Source organism: Setaria italica, chromosome III (genome assembly GCF_000263155.2).
Source record: "Setaria italica strain Yugu1 chromosome III, Setaria_italica_v2.0, whole genome shotgun sequence".
Taxonomy (NCBI): domain Eukaryota; kingdom Viridiplantae; phylum Streptophyta; class Magnoliopsida; order Poales; family Poaceae; genus Setaria; species Setaria italica.
The window spans coordinates 48,039,860-48,065,324 of NC_028452.1; the positions used below are offsets into that span (position 1 = coordinate 48,039,860).

At 49.6% G+C, this 25,465-nt stretch overlaps 5 protein-coding genes across 5 annotated transcripts; 2 read left to right on the forward strand and 3 right to left on the reverse strand.

Annotated features, from left to right (window-relative positions):
* Positions 1 to 13,068: 13,068 nt before the first annotated feature.
* Positions 13,069 to 13,892, reverse strand: LOC101762424. The gene has a single exon (XM_004963032.2). The coding sequence runs from the start codon at positions 13,809 to 13,811 to the stop codon at positions 13,272 to 13,274; it is 540 nt and encodes a 179-aa protein (XP_004963089.1). The 5' UTR covers positions 13,812 to 13,892; the 3' UTR covers positions 13,069 to 13,271.
* Positions 13,893 to 14,760: 868 nt separating this feature from the next.
* LOC101762821 (pectinesterase inhibitor 8) lies at positions 14,761 to 15,717 on the reverse strand. Its single transcript, XM_004963033.2, has one exon. It carries the CDS (start codon positions 15,519 to 15,521, stop codon positions 14,958 to 14,960), a length of 564 nt encoding a protein of 187 aa, XP_004963090.1. The 5' UTR covers positions 15,522 to 15,717; the 3' UTR covers positions 14,761 to 14,957.
* Positions 15,718 to 15,956: 239 nt separating this feature from the next.
* On the reverse strand, positions 15,957 to 17,832 carry LOC101763232 (pectinesterase inhibitor 28). The gene has a single exon (XM_004963034.3). The coding sequence runs from the start codon at positions 16,765 to 16,767 to the stop codon at positions 16,135 to 16,137; it is 633 nt and encodes a 210-aa protein (XP_004963091.1). The 5' UTR covers positions 16,768 to 17,832; the 3' UTR covers positions 15,957 to 16,134.
* A 3,832-nt stretch (positions 17,833 to 21,664) lies between these two features.
* On the forward strand, positions 21,665 to 22,484 carry LOC101758503. The gene has a single exon (XM_004964112.3). It carries the CDS (start codon positions 21,775 to 21,777, stop codon positions 22,315 to 22,317), a length of 543 nt encoding a protein of 180 aa, XP_004964169.1. The 5' UTR covers positions 21,665 to 21,774; the 3' UTR covers positions 22,318 to 22,484.
* Positions 22,485 to 23,534: 1,050 nt separating this feature from the next.
* On the forward strand, positions 23,535 to 24,065 carry LOC101758909. Its single transcript, XM_004964113.1, has one exon. The coding sequence runs from the start codon at positions 23,535 to 23,537 to the stop codon at positions 24,063 to 24,065; it is 531 nt and encodes a 176-aa protein (XP_004964170.1).
* The last annotated feature ends 1,400 nt before the right edge of the window (positions 24,066 to 25,465 follow it).

Consider the following 25,465-nt stretch of genomic DNA (forward strand, 5'->3'; position numbering starts at 1 on the left):
TCTTCACCAGACAGAGTTTGTACCCCTATTTGATACAGGTCCAGTATCCTGGAGAAGCTAAAAGGACCCTCTCAAGGCGAATACCAGCCTGTGCAGCACCTTGGCGTCTTGAATCCGCTTGAGGAACATGTCGTCTGTGTTGAATGAACATTATTCGATGTTTCAATCCTGATAGTAGCGAATTCCTTCAAGGTATGGTCCGCGGGAGGGCGGGGCCGGTAGGGGCCAGCGGCGGAGCGGGGGCCGTGGGAGGGCGGGGCCGGCGGGAGGATTTTTTTTATTTTTTAATACCCCTTTAGTACCGGTTATTTAGGCCCCCTTTAGTACCGAACTAGCAATACCGGTTGTGCAACCGGTACAAAAGGGGGTTCCGAACCGGTACTGATGGGGGGTTCTCTAGCTATGTTGGCTGCTCATCATCATCATCTCCGTATAGAGATTATATCTGTATTCTATATAGCACCCAGCAATGCAAAGAATGAGGGAACTGTGGTTGCCTAGCTTGGCGGCCCACGGGTTACGTGTTTATATAGCGGCAATTGCCGATAGGATTTACAGGAGTTTGTTTAGCTCGGTTCAGGTTGTTGTTCAACTTAAGTTACAAGACAAAATCTATTCTATGTCTAAGCAACAACCCAATCCGAGCATAACAAGATTTGCATGGGATTACAAGTAGGAAATCTCAACTACTTCTACAGCCCCTCTCAATCTAAAGTCTTCTTTCCTTGGAGATTTAGATTGTTCCGAAAGTCTTCAAACTTGCGAGTAGGCAGCGCCTTTGTAAACCCATCTGCAAGCTGATCTCCTGAGGGTATCAATCTGATTTGCAGCTGCTTGTTTGTAACCCATTCTCTCACAAAATGGAAATCTATCTCTATGTGCTTAGCTCTAGCATGAAACACTGGGTTTGCTGAAAGATAGTTGCTCCTAGGTTGTCACACCATAAACAAGGAGGAACCTGCAGATATATACCAAGTTCTCCGAACAAGGATTCTAACCAGATTACCTCCGCTATTGCATTTGCCATGGATTTGTACTCAGCTTCAGTACTTGACCGAGACACAGTAGCTTGCTTCCTGGCACTCCAAGAGATAAGATTAGCTCCAAGAAATACAGCAAAACCACCTGTTGACCGTCTATCATCAACACTTCTAGCCCAATCAGCATCAGAAAAAGCACTTATCATCAAGGATCTAGAATTCTATATTTTTAATCCCAATTCAATTGTATGCTTGACATACCTGAGTATTCTCTTGACAGCAGTCCAGTGACTTGTAGTAGGTGCATGCAAAAATTGACATACCTTATTTACTGAATATGCTAAATCTGGTCTTGTGAGAGTAAGGTATTGTAGAGCCCCTACAATGCTCCTATACCTTGTACTGTCCTGAGGACCGAGAGCTTCTCCTTCATAGCATGACAATTTTTCCGTAGTAGAAAGAGGTGTAATGGACGGTTTGCAATTTGTCATCCCAACATGAGTAAGAATATCTCCTGCATATTTTTCCTGTGACAAGAGTATACCATCTTTTCCTTGACTCACTTCAATGCCTAAAAAATAGTGTAGCTCTCCAAGATCCTTCAGAGCAAAGTCTTTCTTTAAATCTTGAAGCAAAGCTGCAATTGCCTTTTGAGAGGAGCCGGTCACACTTATATCATCAACATAAATCAACATGAAAATTGATACCTGTCCTTTTTGATATATAAACAGAGAAGTATCTTATTTCGATACTTTAAAACCAAGATCAACAAGTTTAGAGCTCAACCTAGAATACCAGGCCCTTGGTGCTTGCTTTAATCCATATATGGCCTTATCAAGCTTACACACAAGATGTGGTGCATCTGCACTCTCAAAGCCTGAAGGTTGTCTCATGCATACCTCCTCTTCCAGAACACCATGAAGAAACGCATTCTGTACATCTAACTGTCTTAGACACCATCCTTTTGAAACTGCAATGGACAAGACAAGTCTAATGTAGCAATTTTCACAACAGGGCTAAACATATCTTCATAATCAATTCCATAACGTTGTTTGAAACCTTTTGCTACTAAGCATGCTTTGTACCTGTAAATAGTCCCATCTGCCTTTTTCTTAATCTTAAACACCCACTTCCAATCAATTAAATTTTTACCTTCTTGTCTTGATACAAGATGCCAGGTTTGATTCTGAGCAGGGCAGTGTACTCTTCCTCCATTGCTTTTCTCCACTTTGGATCTCCAAGAGCTTCTTCTATATTCATACAGCTTCTTGGGTTTAGCAATCCTACTCAGTAGCCTTGTTCTAGGGCATTGTGCATGCGGAGATGTCGGATCAACAGGTCCTGATTCTCTGGTTCAGTAGGAGAAGGAGAAGGCGTCTACTCATGCGCACCGGATCCAGGAGGTGTCGTAGAGGATCCAAGGGGCACGACACACACGGCACCAGGCGCACCAGGCGGGGTCGCGCCCATGGTGGACAGGCGTCCAGGCAGCGAGCCGTCATGGATCGTCGGGAGCTCAGGTGGGGACGACATGGTTGACTCATCATGAGCTACCCTCCCCCCCCCCCCCACGTGGCGGAGTCAGGCTGGCTCCCACACGCTCGGAATTAGCGGTCATATCTACTCCGGATCGCGAGCCTACTGCCTCAGGTGGAGCTGCAGGTGTATCCGCCTCAACCCTGGTGCCAGGATCACCTGCTCCAGAGCTGCTGTGAGGCATGCTTGATGGCGAAATTTCTCCTAGATTTTCCTGCATATTCTCGGAGTCCAAGCCATAGTTAGTAGACATTGGGTTAGTACAACTCATTGTAACAATCCTAGGTTAACTAAACCTTGTTTAAGCCTAAGTGAAGCTTTTAGCAGCAAATTAACCGGGTCAAAGGTCAACTTTGGCCCCTAAGAGCTTAAAAAGGGATTAAGTCATAAGTTAAATTTTTATATAAGAACCTGAAATTTTGTCCAACTAAACGTTGTAGGGCTCATCTTCCCTAACAACTTTTTTTTTGTCATTTTGTTTAAATCTGAGCAGAAGGCTTTCAAAAACTCGAAATTCAAATTTGTGCCAAATTGTGAAAAACATGAAAAACCCAAACTTTGAAGCCCTTTTTTAATGTAAAATCAAAATATACCTTTTATAAAAGTTTTAGTGCTACAAGTCCTTAACCACTTTGATTATTGGAGCTTGGCTAAAATATGCACAAAAGGTTTTCAAAAATAAGGTCAAACATAGCCAGTTTGGTCAACACGAGCAGCTCGGCTGAAATGTTTTGAAGTATGAAAACTTAAGTTTTTGACGAACTTTGGTGTGATTTATCTCTGAATCCGTTTGAGATCTGGGCAAAAACCTTTAGTAAAGTTTGAACTCGGTTGTTAGGATAACAATATTTGTAAAGGGAGCCAACGTGGTTTAGTACAAAAATCACGTGTCATATGGCCCCAAAGTCCGGCCCTGCAACTATTTCGCGTTCTCGCCCTGCGCCAAAGCACGCGCGCCAGAGCGTGTTGCATGTCGCCCGTCCCGTGGCGCAAGCTCACCCGCGCCGCCCCCGTCGCCCAACCCGTGCCCGCGCGCTAACCAGTCGATGCTCCGCCTCGCCTGCCGCGTCTCGCTGCAGCACCTCGCCTGTCGTGCCTCGCCTGCAAGCTCGCCCGCCGAGCCACCTCCCCCTTCTGCCAATGGCGCAGCCGCCATGGCCGGCCGTAGCAGCTCCCCACTCCCAAACCGGCCCCACTCCGCAGCGCCTCACCTCGCCCGGCCTTATCTCCTCGCGCCTGGTCAATAGTTTGGCCCCTCCTCCAAGCCTTGCCTCCTCAAATAGAAGCCTCTCCTCCATTAGTGGCTTTCCAAGCTCTTCCTACTCGCTGCCAAAATCCACACCACTCTGACCTTTCCCCTTCAATAGCTCGTATCTGCAGCTCCTCCACTTCCTCAGCCACGCCCTCGACCACTCCCCGTCGTCCGCCATCCACTGAGCCGCCTCTTTGCCTCACCATGGATGCCCCCCTTCCGACCTTCCTCGTCGACAACCAACGGCTAAAACGGAACCTAGGTGAGCTCCTAACCATGATGCTTACGCCCATTTTCCGTTTGCATCGAGTTTCCACGGGCGTTCCTGTCGTTGTCACCGGCGTCCGCCACCGCCGCATGGAGCCCCTGTGTGCCGCCCTCTTCCTCCCTACCTATGCCGCGCCAAGAAGTCCCCCTAGCTTGGGCATGGCACTGCTGCCCTTCCCTAGCACCACCGCACCGTCCTCCCCTTGCCCCCGGCCAGCCTGTGTGCGCCCGTGTGTGATCTGCCGTGCCTGTGTGCGATCTGTTCCAAGGAAGAAGAAGATAGGAGTGAGTTGTGAGAAGAATAGAAGTCTAGGTGGTTATGGGATAAAGTTCAAGAGTTATGTTTAAGGTGGGAATCTGCTCAGGGGTGTAGGCGCAAAAACCAGGGACCTTTGTGCGATTAAACTGTAGACCTAGAGGCTAGATCACAAGTTTGCCTCGATTTTTTTTATTTCCTAGATCTAAAAAGGCTGAAACTTTGAAAAGGCATAGAAAAGTGTAGAAAAATGATCAAAATTCAAGATAAATTTTTTAGACTCGTTATTCTATGTAGTTTCATATAAAAATAAGTTTGCACATGTATCTATTAGAATTAATGTTATATGTTTTAATCCTTGTTTAAGCTATTTAAATCATAGCAAATCACAGGAAAATGCTAAAAAGGTAAATCCAACTCTCAAGTGGTTGTCTCAGAGAATAGAAGCTTGGAAAAATGATTTGGAGCCAGATGTTTAAGTCTCCGTTTTAATTTTATAGGTACAATCTAAGCTTTAAATTATCTTTTGCACAATATTTAATCTAGAGAGGATAAAAATGTGAAACCAAATGGACTGGATCAGTGATGAAGTATAGTTCACAAGAAAAGTATGAAACCTTATCTGAAAGTAAATAAAACCCACTCTCCTTTTTAGAGAAAGATAAATAGGAGTAATATATGAGAAAAAGATGCCCTTCACTAAAAATTATGAAAAAATCACCAAAGGCTATATTTCACCTCTGGAACATACTGTTAAAATTTCATACCTAGATTCATTATGGTTTCTGTCTTAAAAATAGTTAAGCACACGCTACCTTATCATAATGAAACATTTTAATTATTTTTGTGCAACTCTAATGAGCCTCAAATTTGTGCAGTAGTTTAATCGTGATAAGGTTAAGTTGCTGGTAAAGTTTCAACTTCATAGCTTACTATTTGAAGATTGAAATAAAATTTGGGAGATGAACCAAATTAAATGGAAGAAAGAAACCTTAAGTAATGGTAACTGTCTCTTTCGGAAGAGGTAAAAAAACATTCAGAAATAGGATAACTTTCCAATCTAAAGCTTAATAAACTTAAGTTATATATGTACACAATCACCATCAAGTCAACCCTGGGTTTATACCACAACATACCTTACCTTATGTAGATAAATAAGGTGTAGAACCTTATTTAGGTGAATGTGGTCATAATGTAATTTACACCTCAGTGCTAATTCATGTTTTGCATCCTGTGTGAGAAAGTATGGAAGTTGAACTTGATGCATTTGCATTTCGTGTAGAGCTGAACCTTGCTGACGGAACGTACGAGCTTCACCCGGCGCCAGAAGGAGCCGTAGCTGATCTGCATCAAGTCGGAGCCGAGCCCGTACCGGAGCAAGCTGAGGACCATAGATGCATGAACTTAGTACCCTTGATATGAACACTAGTATATTAAGTCGAGTAGTTGCAATGCTTAATAGGACTCAATAAAAGTCGAGTGATTGCCTTTCACTCGCGAGTTATAGGAGTTGATTGCTTTACTTATGTTGCAACTATAAGGACGATGGACGGGGCCGGGCTTATGTTCGGTACTCGGTGGTTTGCCCCGTCTGTCTACATGAAATTGGACTAAGGTCGAGATGTGATAGTGTTCGTGATCAAGTGTTTAAAAATACTAATCTCATACCTAGTATGGGATGGGGAAGCCTAGTACCTGATTGACCCGGAACGTGAGCGGATCGTTCCACTGTCTCTAGAACGGAGTTCCCTTGTTGCTTGCTATGAAGACTTCTTGGAAACGCAGCCCCCGCTCTTCCACAAGTCGGACGATCCTCTCGATGTGGATGCGTGGATTCGTACTATCGATTCCAAGTTCTCGCTCCTCACCGCACACTGCCCAGATGAAAACAAGGCCCGATTCACAACATAGCAACTGTGTGGTTCTGCTCGTCTCTGGTGGGACCACTACCACACAATGCTACCGGCAGATCATGTTGTCAGCTGGGAAGAGTTCAAGATGGCTTTCAGAGGCCATCACATCCCTGAGGGTCTGTTGGAGCGCAAGTTGAATGAGTTCCTTGCTCTCACCCAAGGCTCCCGCAATGTATTGCAGTACGCCTAGGCCTTCAATGACTTGTGTAGGTATGCGGATTATCATGCGGATTCAGACCAGAAGAAGCGAGACCGTTTCCGTAGGGGCCTGAATCCGAAGCTTAAGGAAAGGTTGAACTCTATCAAGGTCGACACATATAATGAGCTGGTAAATCTGGCAATATCGCAGGAAGACTGCATGATGGCTATTACGGACGAGAAAAGAGGAAGGCTCCAATGTCATCATTCAGTGCTCCAGCTCAGAGATTCCGGTTGGTTTCCTCCTGGTTGGACAGTTGAGTGGGATTCCTCCTCGGACAGCAAGGACAGGGATCATTGATGTCATGATCGGCTTCTTCATGATATCATGCAACGACGTCTAGCTTCCGCTTATTTATTTCCGCTCCTTGAAAACTCTGCAAAATATGTTTGAATTTCGAAACTCATGTTGTAAGAAATCAATGCACTTTGTTAAATCTAGATGGACTGTTGTAATCTCTCTAACCACTCACCATCGTGTGAGTCTTGCTTTCTCGATCCTGAGATAAGTGGTTTATCGGATGAAATCCGACGGATGACCAAGTTGATTTGTTTAAAGTACATGATCGCGTGTTAAGTGGCTTAAGTGTGCTTTAGCCAAGTTAATTTGGACGGTTCCGCCACACTCATGTCCCCTGAAGTTAGAAGATTTTGAGGCAGAAGGAGGATTTCTCTGCGGAGGAGAGCTCCAGCATTTGGATGGAGTTCAAAGAATGGAAAAACTGCTTCATCAAAAATGACATCCCTAGAGATGTAAACTCGACCTGTAGATGGCTCTAGGCACTTGAAACCTTTGTGCATGGAGCTATATCCAAGAAAAACACATCTAGTAGATTGAAAAGCAAGTTTTCTAGGATTATAGGGTCTCAAATTTGGCCACACAGCGCAACCGAACACACGTAAGGATTTGTAGTCGGGTTTTGCTGAGAGAGACATTCAACCGGAGTTTGATATCCAAGAACCTTGCCTGGAAGAAGGTTGATTATATATGTGGCTGTCAAGAAGGCTTTATCCCAAAATTTCAGGGGCATGGATGCATTAGCAAGGAGAGCGAGGCCTACTTCAATAATATGTCGATGTTTCCTCTCTGTTGCACCATTTTGTTGGTGGGCATGAGGACAAGATACTCTATGAGAGATCCCAATCTTTTGGAAGAAAAAATTTAATTTTTCATATTCAAACCCCCCCCCCCAAGTCAGTTTGCATAGAGACAATCTTTTTCTTAAACTTTCTTTCAACTAGATTTTGAAAGTTGTGGAAGACATTGAAAACATCATATTTCTTTTTCAGAAGATAGATCCATGTATACTTGATATGATCATTGATGAAACTCACATAATAAAGATGACGGCCAACAGAAATAGGTGTCAGCCCCCACACATCCGGAAAAATCAACTCAAGGGGACTATTTGACACATTATGCGAAGTAGAATATGGTAATTGGTGGCTCTTGGCCATTTGACAAGAATCACAAATAGACCCATTACTCTTATCACTAATGAAAGGAAGTTTATTGTCTCTAATAACTTGATCAACTATGGGAAAAGCGGGATGACCTAAACGACTATGCCACCTTGACGAAGATGGTTTATTGACTCCATAGACTTGCCTCCTTGTATCTTCCTATGATGGCTTTGACATGAGAGGGTACAAGCCACCTTTGCATCTACCCTAATGGAGAATTTGCCTCGTTGCCTGGTCCTTGATAAGAAAGAAATTTGGATGGACTTCAAGGAATATGCTATTATCGGATGTGAGACGATGAATAGAGACAAGATTTTTATGAGCAGTGGGTACATGAAGAATAGTATCAAGATGCAGATTATGAACAGGGGTATGTAAAGTTGTACTACCAATGTTAGGCATACCTACACCGTTGGCGGTGTGGACTTGATCACGACCATTGTAGCAATCACGGACAGTCATCTTCTCTAGCTCGCTTGTGATGTGATCCGTCACCCCACTATCAACATACCAGTTGGTGTCCACTCCATAGCCCGTGGCTGTTGTGCCTGCCATCTTGCCGTTTTGCTGATCATCATCATCTTCATCATACCGGTACCAGCATGCTGGTGCTTTATACCCAACCTTCTTGCAGATCTGATAGACCGGCTTGGAGTTGGAGCTTTGGCCACCTTTCTTGAAGGATCCTCCATTGGAGTTGTTGCTGCTACGCTACGGTCCTCCTGGACCACACCCACATCCTCGGTTTCTCCACGACCATGACCGCCGCCACGTCCCCGACCAACAGACTTGGCTGAAGACATATACTGGTTTCCACCTTGAGTGCCCTGGTACATCTCCAAGCGTGCATCATATGCCAAAAGTTGAGCATAAAGCTCATCAAACAGGATTGGATCAGCCCGTCCAAGAACAGAAGACACAAAAGGATTATACTCAAAATCAAGATCATTCAAGATCTGGTTAGCCACCTCTTCATCATCGACACCCTTACCAATAGCTGCAAGCTCGTCCTTGATCCCTATCATCTTGGCGAAGTAGGTTGACGTGGACATGGATCCCTTCTTGAGGTTGGCGAGCTGCATGCGAAGGTGAGACACCTTCACCCTGGAGTGCACCGCAAACATCTTCTCCAGTGTGCTCCAAAGTTCGGCCGATGTCTCCAACAAAGCGACCTGCCCCAGGACATCTTTGGCAACTGAGTTGATCAGATAGCCTAAGAGCTGCTGATCTTTTGCCAGTCATCTGTCATACTCCGGATTGGAGACAACAGTCTTCTTCTCTCGGCGTCTTCCACCTCAAGTGTCTTGGGCGGGGCCGGAGAGTTGCCCTCAAGGATACCCAAAAGCTGGGCTCCACAAATTGCCGAGTGGACCTGCGCCCTCCATAGACAAAAGTTGTCCCTGGTCAGTTTTTCCGAGATCGGGGACCGAGAGCTTGCGGCGTGTAGGCGGATGAGGATGCCATTGGTGGCTAGGAAAGGATAGTAGATGTATTTTAGGTAGAGGATGCTCTGATTACCATGTAAAGAATGATGGAACTGTGGTTGCCTAGCTTGGCTGCCCACGAGTTACGTGTTTATATAGCGGCAATTGCCGATAGAATTTACAGGAGTTTGTTAGGTTCGGTTCAGGTTGTTGTTCAACTTAAGTTACAAGACAAAATCTACTCTATCTCTAAGCAACAACCCAATCCGAGCATAACAAGATTTGCATGGGATTACAAGTAGGAAATCTCAACTACTTCTAACAAGCAAGGCTCAACCTAGAGAGAAGGAGAACACTTTTGCTGCTTCCTAATCTAACAAGTACGACGTCGATCAGTGCAGCGTCCGCGTGCAAACTGATATAGAGTGAGTGAGAATATATGCAGAGATGAGCATGGCCATGGCAGATATCTCGATGTCGGCCACACGCACATGATGCATAAAGTGGTAGCTCTACAGCCGTCCATTCTCGATCCATGGAGTGACGTTAAATGATCAGCCTGGAAAACCTAGATACCATGCAGAAGCCGACGAGGGTGGCGCACATACGATCTTGTCCGTACATACGCATGCATCCCTCGATCCAAATCACACCCGTGCGTGGAAGATGGATTGACGGTAGCTTGTCCTTGCTCTTGCTGCTGCGTACATGTGGCGGCGTATGCACTGGCCTGCATGGGTCCAAGAAAGGTGGCAGCGTGCATGTGTGCGTATAACTGGCCGACCACGAGTCCACGACAGGTGTAGGCACGAAACTGGAGAGCCAGCCCCCGGTATCCGTGCTCACAGCAGCTGCGAGCTCGAGCATATGCCGGCGGCAGCGGCGCGGCGCCCATCCTAAGAGATCCGCCTGTCCAATCAATAAACAGAGCGACGGCGCGGCCGGATGCGCGTGAGCCATGTGTGTCCAGTAGAAGGCTAAATGGTAGGAGTAAATCCTAAAGTTATTAGGAAAAAGGTTAAATCATGTTGGAGCAATTTTTTACTCTTTTCTACACTCAAACTTCGCTGGTCAATCATATTGCACGCTACAATAGCATCACCATCATCTCCGGTGAGAACTCCGATGGGTTAAGGTTAGAGTCTGGGGTTGAGTTCGGAATTGGGTTACATGCAGCCTGCAGGTTTAGAGTGGGCTCTGAGGTGCGTGGCAGCCGCCGGTTGAAGCGGCAGATTGAGACGATGAGGGGGCGTATGCCACGACACCGCCACCGGTGCCGGGCAGTGGAGGTGGCGGAGGTAGGAGTCTGACAAGCTAGCATTGATGGCGGTCGTGGGCAGCCACAGAGGTAGGCACTGCCAGAGCCAGTCGTGGCGGGAGACCTCCACCGGATTTGAAGAAGAAGACGTCAGATGTAGAGCAAGGCCGGAAGAGATTAGTAGACGGTGGTGAGAAAGCCATGCGGGAAGACGGTGGTGGCATGGACGAAGACCTAGCATCAAGCATCCAACATTAGCATGCGATTATTGTATGTGGAGAGAGAGATTTTTCATCTGTCCACACTATTACAGAAAGTAGCTTTCCATCTCCAACATCCATACATACCGGCCAAAGTTAGAGCTGGTACTCCGATTCTAACAGCCATCGTTCTTAGAGGACAGTTTGTACCGGTTGGTAACACCAGTCAATACTAATGTCCAAGTATATTATGAAGAGTTGTGATATTCTCCTTCTATTCCAAATTGTAGGTCGTTTTTACATTTCTAGGTTTATAGCTTTTGCTATGCATCTAGATATACACAATATCTAGATAAATAGCAAAAGTTATGAACTTAGAAATATCAAAACGACATATAATTTGGATCATCTGTATATGTGAGACTTTAGATATTGATGATCAAAAGTAGAGTTCAGTTTAGATATTGACAATCAAAGCTAGGGTCCACGTACGCCGTATATGTGAGACTTTAGATATTGTCCTAGTGAGGCTCCTTAGACCGGTGGCAATGATCCAGCGTGGATTGAATTGGTGGATTCTTTTTGAAAAAAAAAAGGTAATAAATTATTGTGCCGTTTACTTTAAGTTAAAAAGGCAATAAATTATTGTGACGGTCATCTGGATGCAAGTAGTATATGCCTTCCGAAAGATATATAATAAGCAACTCATTTTTAAAGCTCATATTAAATCCATGTACAATATTTTTTAATACCCATCAATATATGTTGACATTCATCAATTTTTTTATAAAAAATCTGGTTTAATTGTTACCAACATTTTTTAACATTATGCCAACATTTTTTTACCTGTGCCAACATTTTTCTTTAACTTTTTTACACTCACCAATATTATGCATCAACAACTTTTTACACGTACCAACTTTTTTTTGCATTCACCAAAAATTTTTAGCTCAACATTTTTTTGCATTCGCTAAAAAATTTGGTTCAACATTTTCTTACATTCACCAAAAAATTTGGCTCAATATTTTTTTACATTCACCAACTTTTTACGTAAAAATGTTAAGATGGTTCATCTAAAATATTGAGATAGTTCGTCAGATGTGCTGAGGTGGGCGGCAGAACAACACGAATTAAGCCAGACTTTGGGCCGTCAACCTATCCGGTCCGATGGGTACTCACCCGTGAAAGCAAACGACCCAAACACCAGACCAGACCCCAGAGCCAGACTTTGGGCCGTCGACATATCCAGCCCGATGGGTACTCGTCAAAGCAAACAGCCCAAACGCCCAGACCCAAGAGGCCCTAGATTCCAACCAAATAGAGAAGTTTTGAGCAACAATTATTGCATCACCTAAATGCTGGATCGACATGGAACTACGTAAGCTAACTCCAACTCCAAGAGTACCTCTATCCCACCCATAATACCTTTTTTGGTGGGAAAATTGAAAAAAAGGCATTCCAATAGTCCTCCAAATCTTCCCTAATTTTTTCGCGACGCGAAAAAACATCTCGTCATCCCGCATATATTCGCGATGCGCAGTCTTCCCGATCCACCCGCCCGTCCTCTTCCCGCGTGCGTTCCCGCGCTCATTTTTTTCCCGCCGGGCCACCTCCGTCCGCTGTCGGCGCTTCCCCAGCCTGGCTGCCCCTCCACGCGCAGTGCATCCACCTGTCCATCTCACTTGTGCTCTCCAAGAAACCAATCCATCCATCCGGCGCATTCGTCCGTCCGGAAATCGATCCTGACTCACTGTCGGCTCGATCCCCGCTCCCATGTCACCTTTCACCTAGCAGGCCGCCGTCGCTGAGGGCGACGCATGGCGAGCACCAGACCCGTGCGCCGCTTCACCTACATCTGCGCCACCTGGCCTAGGGCGGAATGCGTCAGTTGTAGAGGACAGCCACGGCACCTCCCCGGAAGACGGTGAATTCTACTTCTCTTTCTGTAAGAGTCTTTAATTCCTTGGTGATTTGGATCTTTGTTTCAATGAACTGGATTTGGATCTGCGACTGCGGGGATGGGCTCCGGCGTGGGAGCTATGGGCGAGCGGCAGGCCGGTAGGTCAAAGAGTGCGGTGGTGAGCTGTGTCTCCGGGAAGAAGATAGGCCGAAAAGAGAAGGAATGTATATTGGATGACACGTGGGCCCAATTATGATGACGTGACCTATTTTGAATTATTGGGGGTAGTTTTTAGTGTTGTGCTGTGAGTTGATATATTTTTTAGGGAAATTTTTTTTTACATAACCCATGATACCTCGTTTTGGGGAAGAATTTTTTGATGAACCCTTGAGGTTGCTCTTATGCCATCTTTTCCTCTTCTTCAACCAACGAACACAAGGTAACTTTGATGGCGCGCAACCGCGCACGACATGAACAACAATACGAGCTCAGCCTGAAAGCTTGTCAAAACGCAAGCTGCGCCATTAATCTATTGGCACGGCAACAACATGAACGGGCTCATGGAGTTGTTGCTACAGCGCCTTATTACAACGACTTTGTCCTGATGTACTAAGACGTGATGGTCAGTAGCCCTTGGACAAGGAGGCGACGACGGCGTGCGCGACGGTGACCATCATGTCGAACCCGCCGTTCTCCGCAGGCATCGCCGCGCCGGTGGCCATGCCGTCGCACCCGCTGGGCACGTACTGCGCCGCCTGCAGCACCTCCCGTGCGCCGGGGTACCGCCCGGCGGCCACGGACCCCGCCGCCCACTCCAGCGCCGCCGCCGCGCCCGTGTACAGCTGCAGGCACGACAGCAGGCCCGCCTTCTTCGCCGCCGCCCCCTCGCCCGCGGCGGCGGCCCGGACGCTGTCCCTGGCCGCGGTCGCGTTCGCCGCCGCGAGCCTCGCCGCCAGCGCCGCCACCGCGTGCGCGTCGCGCGCGGCGGCGCAGGGAGACGACGACGGGTCGTGGCAGAGCGCCGACGCGCAGGCCTCCGGCGTCACGTAGTACCCGCCCAGGAGCGCGCACACGTCGTCCAGCGCCGTGTTCGCCCCGGCGGCGCCGGAGGCGATGGCGGCCGCGAAGAGGAGGGCGGAGAGTATTAGAGTCGAGGCAGCCATGGTAGGTGGTGGCCTCTGTTTGGCTTACCTGCCCTGCAGGCCCCTCTCTCTCCAATTAGTCTCTCTGCTTGATGGATGCTATCTATATATATCGTCCAAGAAGATTTATTACTCGTTAATACTTGCTTGATTCTGGTTTTGGTCTGCGATCAAAAGGTCGCTAATGTGTTTGGAGTGAAATAAATGATTTTGGTGTGCAGCCATGTTATTGGTGATTCGGTGGATTTGGCTCGGTTTGATCTTTTAATTTCTTCTTGCCATCCATTTTTCTTGGCCAAGTTTATAGGATTCGTCTTTCTTCCTCTCCATATATAACTGGGATATTGCCATTAATGCTTCCAAGTGCCAGATTAATGTTCAGAGATTTTTTTTGGAAAGATTTGTTGTTGGGGAGATTCCTCCTAAGATTCAGTCTATTTCCATGTCAAGTTCAAGATTTGTTGAGATCCAGATGCTTTAGTTCCTTATAGACTAATACTGTAATTTTGATGGAATATGGGACACTACAATGTTCAGAACGACATTTATTTGCGGTGGCTCATGTTCGAAGCTGAATCTGCTAGTTGCCTGAAGTGAAGAATTAGCTGACCAACCTGATCAAGTAGTTGGGTTGGGCATTGGGAAAATCTGAGACGTGTTCAACCAAATCGAATGTAGAGAACGATGACGGCATTTAGAGGGATCATCAGTAGTGTGCGAACATCACCTTTCTCTTAGAATCAGGATTTTATTGCCATTGGACATTGGTCTTTCTGAACAGTGACTGAATCTGCAGAGCAACTGAACAGGAACAGGCCTGGGAGTGTTACTGCATTTTTGTTGTGACAGAACAGAAAAGATAATATAGCATTCAGTGCTCTCTAGCAATTTCCTTTTCTTTTTTGGGGGTTATAGGTTAGGCATCATGAACAATGCACAACGAAATGGCGATCAAGAAGTTTTTGAGAAAGCCAGCTGAAATCTTCAAAATCTTAGAAATGAGAAACTGACACTACTCAATACAACAGAGAAAATGCCAGTGGTCTTTTTTTCAGAGAAAATGCCAGTGGATTTGTGGTCGAGTACATTATTGATCCGTTCCTCCAAATCTAGCCACGTCAGTTGCCCAGCACACCGGAAGAAGCAGCCGCCGCGTCACCGCAGTACCTAGCTCACCTTGTTGAGCAGCGCGGTGGCCATGGTGGACAGCTGGTCGAACTCGCGGTTCGCCCCGGCCATCCTGGCCGCGGCCGCCGCGGTGCCCGCTCCCGCGAGCGCGGCGTCGCACCCGATCCCGGCCTGCCCCGTGAGCGGCAGCAGCGCGCGCGCGGCGCCCCAGCTCCGCGCCGCCGCGTATCCGCGCATGAGCCGCAGCGCCGGCACCGACGCAGAGCCGTACAGGATCGCGCACGCCTCCAGCGCGTCCCGCGCGGCCGGGCCGCCGCCGCCGCCGCCGCCACCGGTCCCCTCGGCGTCGCGCGCCATCGCCGCCGCGGCGTCCCGCGCCGAGGCCCCGCTCGCGGCCGCCAGGTCCGCGGCCATGAGCAGGTGCCCGTGCCGGTCCGCCGCCGCGGCGCCCGGCACCGACCGCAGCCGCGACGCGCAGAAGGCGGCGTCCACGAAGTCGCGGATCGCGTCGCACGAGTCGGCCACCGTGTCCGGCGCCGCACCGCCGTAGCAGCAGCAGAGGAGCGCGGCGGCAACGGCGAGGAGCGGGCGGACCGTGCCCATGGCTTGCTAGCTGGTTCTCTCGTGCTCCCCGCTCTGCAAGTGTCCTTTGTTGGTGGCGGGTGGTTTACTTCGCGGGGCCCTTGGCCTTTCTGCTCTGCGCCGCCGCTGGATCGGAGCACTCACCAGTCACCACTTGCCGCTGCTTGGTGGTGGGTAGGTGAGCTAATCAATGGAGGCACGCGACGCCTGTGTGCGTCATCGGGTTCGTGTTCTCGCCTGTCTTAACGGTCACCGTTTGGAGATCGAAGTAGCAATCAATGCGCTATCGTCTTTTCCTTGTCTGTTCAATTCTAGTGTTGGCTTCGTACATAATTATTTTTTGATTAGGCACCGTAATTAAAATAAAGCTATACACGAATCATGGTAAAGCCATTTCCACAGGTATTCCGTATATTGTATTCAAATTTGGATTCGAGGAATTCAGTACGTGCAGCAGGAGATCAAGCGCGAATCGAATTTAAAACGGGATCGAGAATTCAGTGCGTGTTAATTGATCGACATGGCAGGATTGCTGCAAACAGCGCATTGATTATTACAACTACAACAAGCTCCCGTTCACATCTTTGCCAGGAGAGCCGAGCAGTCGTGGATCGATCGATAGAAATCGATAGGATCAGTCGGCGGCCATGGAGGCGACGACGGCGTGCGCGACGAAGGCCATGTCGCCGAAGCCGCCGTTCTCGCGTGGCAGCGCGGCGGCGGCGTCCCCGGCCATGCCCTCGCACCCGGCGGCCACGTACTGCGCCGCCTGCAGCACCTCGCGGGCGCCGCGGTACCGTCCCGCGGCCACGGCCTGCGCCGCCCACCGCAGCGCCGGGACCGCGCCCGCGTACAGCTGCAGGCACGACCGCGCGGCCGCCGCGGCGCTGGTGTTGGCGCCGGCAGGAGCAGCAGCGGGGCCCGCAGGCGACGGCGACGGGGAGGAGAGGAGGGCGGCCTCGATGCTGTCCCTGGCCGCCGTGGCGTTGTCGGCCGCGAGGCGGGCGGCGAGCGCGGCCACGGCGGGGGCGTCGCGCGCGGCGCGGCAGGGCGCGGAGGGGTCGGCGCAGAGCGCGGAGGCGCAGAGGGCCGGCGTGACGTAGTAGCTGCCCAGCCGCCCGCACACCTGGTCCAGCGCCGGCGCCTTTGCTGCTGGCGACGCCGTCGGAGCCTGCCGGGCGGCGCGAGCGCCGGTGCCGGCTGAGAAGAGGAACAGCGCGAGGAAGGACGGGATGAGCATGGGAGAGGAGGAGGACCCGGACGCCATTGCTCTGGCCTGTGCCTCCCGCCTCCCGATCCGTTTTCTTGGTTCGGCTTGGTGCTGTAGCCAACAGCCCAGTCACGATCACAGGGTCCGGATGTTTTGGAGAGAGATGGAGGATGGAGGCGATGCCGTGCCGCCATGCATTTAGTGCGCAAGCATGCGTTGCGGCGCTGGTTCCCGGGGGCACTTCAGCTAGCTCAGAGCTGGCTGACGTTGGATTCCCGCTGGCGTGGAAGAGAGAAGGTAGGAAAAACTCAACGCTGGCGTGGGAATAGGAGATAAGCTTGTTCACGTGCCCCGAGACGCTCCTGGGCCCCATTGCTCCTTCTCGCTCTCCCATGGCTGGCCTGAAGAAGTGGACGAGGGCCTCCTGCTCGGCTGCTCGCTACCTGCCGGCGGAGCGTAGAGCCCACGCCGGCGGTCGGCGCGACGGCCGTTGCGGGCTTCTGGCGAAGCAGCTGCTGGCCGGCGGCGCGCAGGCCCGCATGGCGCGAGGTCGCAGCACCGAGGGCGGCCGCCGAAGCACTGGGCGACGGGGCGCCGGCCCAAGCGCGTGAGGCGGCGGCTATGCGCGGCCGGCTGCGGCCACCGGCCACCGGCGGTGGCGCGCTGGGACGAGCCGCTGGACGGCCTTGCCAAGACCGGAGTCGACCTCGGGTGCACGAGCGGCATCACGGCGGACGCCGGCGAGCTCAGCTCCGGCATGCGCGTGGTGCCGCTATGGCCTCCGGCCTTCGCGACCTGCCCATAGCCATACCGGCATGCCGCCGCCAAGAGAGAGGGAGAGCACGTCTACTCGCGTGGGGGTGCCGGAGCTGAAGCACGCGCGCGGTGCCGTGGTCATGGACATGGCTGTCTCGATGACTATGCGCCCATGCCGGAGGCGAGCTCGCCCACGGCCGTTGGGTGGTGGCGAGGCCGTCCTGCCTCCTACGGCGTGCGGCGCCGTGTTCGTGGCTGTCCGCCACGGCCGCGGCGAGGAGCTAGGCTGGAGCTTGTGGCGCTCGAGCATAGCGGCGGCGACGAGCACCTCCGTGCGAAGATGTTGCAGCTTGCGGGAGTAGATTGGAGTAAAAATTGCTTACACGTGGGTCCTACAGCAACTCGAGACGCGTGCAAAACGATAGACCGATGGGTGGACGAGCTCTTGTGGTGACGTGGAAACGCCACATCATGCTATGAGCTAGCTCTTTTTGGTAACCGATGGAGAAGGCCTACGGGCCGCCCGCCGCGCGCGGTCACGTCGTTCTCCGCCTCTCTCCCGTTCCGTTGCGTCTTTTCAACGGCTGATGCTGACAGTGGTTGCCGCCCCCGTCTGATCTCTTGATCTGAAAGGCACTCCATTCTACTCCGCAAACAAGGAGGGAGGGAGCACAGAACACAGATCAGAGCTCCATTGAATGCAGTAGGACTCGCACCGGTGCAGGAAGTAATGGACTGCCGGACGGTTGGCCGGCGTGCACGCACTGGTACTACAGTGAGTGACCTGCCACTGCGCAGCGCAGTAGACCACCAAGTCACCAGCCAACGACCTCAGCTCCGAGGAAACCGATCGGCCAGGCAGCAGTGACTGCGCTCATGAGACCGGTCCGAGCGTCACCTATGCACGGACGACTTCTCGTGCTTGAAATACTGCTTGCTGCTTGCTGCTTGCTGCTGACTCCATCCATGCATCCATCAGTTTCCCTTTGATGGTGACAGCGTGATCCAATCCAAGCGTACATGGCTGGTTGGTTGCGTCTCTGCATCGACCGACGTCTCGTCTCGATCGCTCCAGATACCAGAACATGCCTCAGTTCTGAACAAGCGAGCAACGTGGCGACGCAACACTCTCCGACCCTATCCATTAGCAAGGGACTGTTGGGATCCTGATTAAAGTTTACCACTTTTCGTATCGAATGTTTGGATGTCTAATTAGGAGGACTAAATATGAGCTAATTATAATATTAATTGCAAAAATCTTAGGCTAATTCGCGAGACGAATCTATTAAGCCTAATTAATCTCAAGATTAATTAATTAGGTTTAATAAATTCGTATCATGAATTAGCCTCCATCTGTGCAATTAATTTGTAATTAGCTTATATTTAATACTTCTAATTAGTATCACACATCCCATTTGATAGAGGCTAAAACTGGGAAACAAACACCCCCTAATCCCAAAAGGCAGCGAACTCTATTCGATCATAGGAGTGGGCATGCACTCCTCCTAATAAGCAACGGAAATGACAGTGCGTGCGTGCGTGCTTCGTCACCCCGTAGATTAGCTCCACTCGTGGTGACCGCTGAGACGATCGGGTGACTCATGCATGGGTGGGTGCGCAACGTCGTTCAGCTTATGTCGGTTGCATGGGTGACTGATGCATGGTTCGTTCATGCGTTTTGGTTTGGTTGCTAAAGCGTTTTGGTTTGGTTGATTAGCAAGCAGCTAGCTCACCCAACCTCAACGTCGACGAGCGTGGTGGGCCCTGGCAAATCTCGCACGCGTTCTTTTACTCGTGTTGTATAACCGTGGCCTCCCTCCCCCGAAACCTGGCAGAGAGCCACATCGCGATCGGCGCGCCACGGCCCTGCCACGTCTCTCGATCGAGCACCGTGCAGGGGCTAGGCATGCACGTGTTCAACGGCATAGAGCTGAGCTTGCAGCTGCAGAGGAAGGAACATAGGCCACCGGCGGGCGCGCCCCGGCCACCGCCGTCCTCGATCGCGTTCTCTGGACGGCAGCGATGCCGCGCCGAGAGCCAGATCGCGGCGCGTCGATGGCGCGCGGCCGGGATCCCTGCGTGGACAGGACACGAGATGGTGACCCTGACGGCAGGTGCGACCGTGCGAGGCGGCGCGCTCTGGGCCTGGGGTTCCGTGGCGCCGCCCGGGTTCGACTCCGACCAGATCACACCACCACGGCCACCGCGTGCGCACTAGCACTGCTCGACAAAGGCAGCTAGCTTGCCGGCGGTTTGCAAGCCGCCCGTGTGCATGCGCTTGTGTGGGACGTCGATATAGAACGAACAACCATGGAGAATCATTTTCGTCTCCCAACTCCCAATTCCGCTGCATGTGTTGATTGATCTGAATGGCCATGGCAGCAACGCACGCCGTTAGTTCTTTCTTTACATGTATTTGTGTTGAAGCATTGAAATAGTAGTAGATATAGTATTAGATCGATAGCATTGATGACCTGATATGAGAAAGGATCTTGATGCCCTCTCCATTTGGAAGCTTAGCATAAAGACGAGCCAAATATTCGAGGCGGTTATGTATCACTTAAGCGACAAATCAGCACCTGTCACCTCAAGAAAGGTGGTTCACGCGCTCAGTACCAGTCAGCCCACCCGCGCGCAGCAGCCCAATCAGGAGACTACACGAGCACAAGCCCACCAGAGCGCATAAAAGGAGTGGAGGATTTGTTAGACTGTTTGCGGGGCCAATTCCATAAAAACTGCGGTACAATTGCAACAATAGCGCGTAGTGCAGGGAGAGAGAATTGGTTGGATGTGGTTGCTGATGTCATCGCACATGCAAAAAAATTTCAAACTAAAAAAACCATAAATCTAAAACGAAGTATCCGAATTAAATTTCAATTGCACAGTTGTATTTTTTAGACCTTCAAAATAAGACCACACTTGACTATATTTGGATGAATTTTATTTATTATCATTTTTTAATCAAGTTGGAAAATGTTTCTGAGATATTTACATATGAACTCAACGAACAAAATATTTGTAACATCAAACAATTGTGTGAACTCACGGAACAAAAATGTATACATCTAGAACAAATTATATGAACTCATGGAACAAACTAGTTGTACATGTCGAACAATATATATGAGAACAAAAAGGTGTATTCCGAGAACAAATTATATAGACTCACCGAACAAACTATATAAACTCACATAATAAATTATTTATACACATAGAACAAAATCTATGAACTTGCAAAACAAAACAGTTGTACCAATCAGACAAATTATACGAACTCATAGAACAAATATGCATACCCCTAATACAAATTATATAAACTTGTAGAACAAAAATTTAAATACCTAGACCAAATTATATGAACTTAACAAAACAACCGTATCCACTAAACAAATTATCCAAACTCATGGAAAAAAAACTTGTATGCCTAAAATAAATACATTGTCGATATAGAACAAATACTATAATCTATAGAAAAGTAAATAGATAGCATAAAAGATTATAATCCGTTAAAGTAGAAAATAATGGAATAAACATGAATTAAACAAAAAAAGGAAAAGCAATTTTAATAAATATACCAAATGAAATAAAAGATAAAGAAATAATATACAAATAAATAGGAAAATAAAAAGGAAACAAGCAAAATTAAATAAAAGAATAAATTTATAGTTTCACATTGATTATTCTTCAATTTGAATAAATAGTTTCACCATGGGAACATTCAGTTATGTGTTTTATATAAGATATAAAGATAGATGATATGAATTATGAAAAAACATCCAAAGAAAGAATACTACGTGAGGTTTAGAATGAAAGAAGAGGAAGATAAATAAATAATATATAAAAAGAATTAAAAGGAAAAAAAGAAAATAAACAAGGCTAATGCACGGGGACAATAGTTGGGAGATAATGTGCATGAAGAGTTGAAGACATGCATTAAATGCATGCAACAAACATAATAGTCTCCTTTGAAAATCACGCAGCCACGCATGGCATCATGATGGCTCACACGCCTCCCTTGCGCACGTTTTTGTCCTTGTCTGCATGCTAATCATGCGTCATTGCCTGCGAGAAATATTATTGGGCTTCAGGCGACAAACGAACTATGAACTATCGTCGTGTACGCGATGTATATAGTCGTGGCCAATATTCGAGGCCGGGCTGGGATACGATTTTCTTCCATACCTAAAACAGAGAGATCGACCTAATTAATCCAGCAGCCTATGTGATGTGTCGTAGAACACCACGCCAAGGGTGAAGACGAGCTATCGATTTAGGTCATCTACCCACAGCAAAAGGAAATCCACCAAGATGACGAGGACCTCACTTCTCGCCGCGCCTCTCATCCTCGCCCTCGCCGTCGCGCTCTGCTTCGACGTCGTGGCCGCCGACGCCGTCGCCGACTCGTGCGACGCGATCCGCGACTTCGTCGACGTGTCCTTCTGCGCGGCCCGGCTGCGGGCCGTCCCGGGGGCGGCCGCCGCGGACCGGCACGGCCACCTCCTCATGGCCGCGTACCTGGCCGCGGCGAGCGGGGCCAAGGCCGGCCGGGACGCGGCCGCCGCGGCTGCGGCGGGCGGCGGGCGCGAGGACCCGGCCGCGCGGGACGCGCTGCGGGCGTGCGCGTTCCTGTACGGCGCGGCGTCGGTGCCGGCGCTGCGGCTCATGCGCGGGTACGCGGCGGCGCGGAGCTGGGGCGCCGCGCGGTCGCTGCTGCTGCTCGCGGGGAAGGCCGGCATCGGGTGCGACGCCGCGATCGCGGGCACCGCGGCGGCCGCCGCGGGAGGGATGGCGGCGGCCAACCGCGAGTTCAAACAGCTCTCCTCCATGGCCACCGCGCTCATCAACAACTAGGTAGCCGGCCGGCCGCCACGGCGGGGCGCCCTGCTGTTGCATGAATGCATACACGAGCAACGTGCTGAAGTGGCATTATTAATTTTTCCTTGTTACATGGGTTGGATTTTCAGTAATGGATCAATAATGTAATCGCTTATGAATAGTGATGAACAATTGACATGGCATCATCATGGTGGAGTTGGCATGTTACAAGGCCTTACAACGACTAACGATGGCGGCCCTGTGTGCTGACCGCCGCGAGCCTGGCCGCGAGCACCGCCACCGCGTGCGCGTCGCGCGCGTCGCGGCACGGCGACGAGGGGTCGTAGCAGAGCGCGGACTTGCAGAGCTCCGGCGTGACGTAGTACGGGCCCGGACCCTAGCACACGTCGTCCGGCGCAGATGACGGCAACGAAGAGGAGGGAGAGCATTGTAGTTGAGGCAGCAGCCATGGTGTATTGGTGTGTCCTGTCCTCTCTGCTAGCCCTGTGTGTGAGGGATGCTATCAATATTCTATATCATATACTACCTCCGATTCCGACAAAGAAATAGAACTGCTGGCATGTCAAAATTATTGTCTGAAACGTCAAATAAAACGGATCGGAGGTACTATATCTTTTCTTTTGTGAAAGCTATATCTACATTTATCGGCCAAGAAGATTTGCTTATTAATACTTGCTTGATTTTGATTCTGGCCCAAGATCACAAGGTCGCAATGTGTTTGAAGTGAAACAAATGTTTTTTGTGTGCAACCATTAATTTTTCTTGGCCAAGCGGTATAGGATCCATCTTTCTTCCTCTCCATATAACAGGGATGTCATGGCAATTGAAGTTCAGATGTTTGTTGAAAAGATGTATGGTCTGGGGAGATTCTTACCATGATTCTGTTTCAAAGTCTGTTCAAGATTTGTTTTGATCTCATCAATAATTTTCATGGAATAAATATGGGATGTAATATTCAGGACAATTGATATCAGAACAACTGGCTCTGCTCAAGATTTGTTCACAAGAATCTTTTTTTCGCCTTCCTTCACTTGCGTGCATTTGCTGAAGCATTGTAATTGGATTTTTTCTAGACAGTCTAGAATACGTCATTGATTATTTGATATCGAAAAGGATCATGCACAGAAATTAATTGACCAAATATTCGAGGCCGTGTTAACGATTTTCTTCCCTACCTAAAAAGGAGACCCAAGCGAAGAAAGGCGAGCACACAAGCTAGCAACCCCACCAAAATGAGGGCCTCACTTCGGGGCGCGTCTCTCATCCTCGCCGCCGCCCTCGTCGCGGTGGCGCTCTGCTTCGGCGGCGCGACGGTCGCTCACTCATGCCACGCGATCCGCGACTACGTGGACGAGGCCTTCTGCGTGTCCCGGCTGCGTTCCGTCCCGGGCGCCGCCTCCGCGTACCGGCACGGCCACCTCCTCATGGCGGCGGACCTCGCCGCGGCGAGCGGGGACCCGGCGCGGGGCGCGGCGGCGAGGATGGCGCGCGGCGACCCGGCGGCGCGGGACGCGCTGGAGGCGTGCGGGTTCCTGTACGGCGTGGCGTCGGTGCCGGCGCTGCGGCTCATGCGCGGGTACGCGGCGGTGCGGAGCTGGGACGCCGCGGACTCGCTGTACATGCTCGCGCGGCAGGCAGGGGGCGACTGCGACGCCGCGCTCGGGAGCTCCGCGGGCAGGACGATGGCCGGGGCCAACCGCGAGTTCGACCAGCTCTCCACCATGGCCACCATGCTGCTCAAGACCTTCATCCCTTCCAGCTAGGTAGCCCGGCAGACGGCCGGCGCAGCCCGCGCCATGCTTAAGCTGGGCGGGCATGTGGTACCTGCTGGTTCTTCTGGTGTCTCATGTAACGTTGCTGGAGTGTCAGTAATAATAGATCAGTAAACGTAATCAGCTACTGATCCACTCTTTCCTGATGTTGCATTGCATCGCCCACACAGACAGTTATCTGTTCATGTTTTCTGAATCATGAGATCGTTGTTTGGCTTGCCGTTCATCCCTGCGTTACCTTTTGAAAACAAAAGGGGAAAAAGCTTCAGCCAAGCCAAGGACCAACGAGTCAACTGCAAATCGTGCAACCGATCATGTATGGATTTCTTTATCGCCTTTGGGAGACAAAGGAGTGGATGGCCATAGCAGGAGCAGCAGACCCCTTTGGAAAATGGCGAGAACGAAGAAGTTTATAAATTAACAAGCCAACGCAGTAGTACAGTGAACACGATCAGACAGCCAAGTGCCATTGCAGGATGAATGAATCTGTACTATACTCCTTCCATCTCAAATTATATCGTTTTGGATCTTCTAGATATTATTATGCATCTAGACATAAGATATGTCTAAGTATATAACAAAGTCTATGAATCTAAAAAAGCTAAAATAACCTATAATTTTGGAACGGAGGGAGTATTTCGCAAGCTTCTGACCTAGCTTGCATTGCAAGGCTTGTATGTACTGTACATGGTGAAAATATATGGAATCATCTTCATTAACGTGTATAACAAATTCTTTTTGTGTGTTTCACCTGAGATCGACAATGTCTTGCTTTGTTGAGCATAAGAATTCAGAGTTTCTTTGCTGCAGTCCTAAGAATTCAGACATCGTGAAATTGTCTCTGCGTCCTAAGAATTCAGAGTTCCTTTGCTGCAATCTCTTGCTTTGTCAAGCATACATTAGTGAAGCCGAAGGAGGAATTTTTCTCCTCCCTTTTTTTAGACAAGGAGGAATTTGGTTAGCACTGCCTTAATTTTTGGCCCGGTGTATAATCTCTAGAGAAGCTCGATTCGGAACATAAAAGTTATCAGTCAGACAAACGCGAGAAGTGAAAGTTCACTAGTTGTTCTATTGGAATCTATTAGAAAATCATGTGCATGCATAATTTAATGTCTTAATTCTATAGCAAAACTGTCATGGAAAATGTCAATAAAAAATGCAAACCCTTTTAGTTGGTATGCAACGTGATGGGCCTCTGAAAACAAACCAACCAAGGCCGGCCCCCCAACCAACAACGTTTGCCTTGGCCCGTAAGTTTTATTGGCTCGGCCTACCTGGTTCTGTCATCGGCAGTGGAGAGGATCCAGTCTGGCATTAGTACGGGCGGCACCGCCTCACATTTCCCGCTCGTTGCCATTCCCACCCCGCTCCTCTCCTCTCCGCCTCGCCCC

Excerpts from the sequence above, each read along its gene's own strand:
- LOC101762424 (XM_004963032.2), bottom strand. The coding sequence starts at position 13,811 with ATGGCTGCCTCGACTCTAATACTCTCCGCCCTCCTCTTCGCGGCCGCC.
- LOC101762821 (XM_004963033.2), bottom strand. The coding sequence starts at position 15,521 with ATGGGCACGGTCCGCCCGCTCCTCGCCGTTGCCGCCGCGCTCCTCTGC.
- LOC101763232 (XM_004963034.3), bottom strand. The coding sequence starts at position 16,767 with ATGGCGTCCGGGTCCTCCTCCTCTCCCATGCTCATCCCGTCCTTCCTC.
- LOC101758503 (XM_004964112.3), top strand. The coding sequence starts at position 21,775 with ATGACGAGGACCTCACTTCTCGCCGCGCCTCTCATCCTCGCCCTCGCC.
- LOC101758909 (XM_004964113.1), top strand. The coding sequence starts at position 23,535 with ATGAGGGCCTCACTTCGGGGCGCGTCTCTCATCCTCGCCGCCGCCCTC.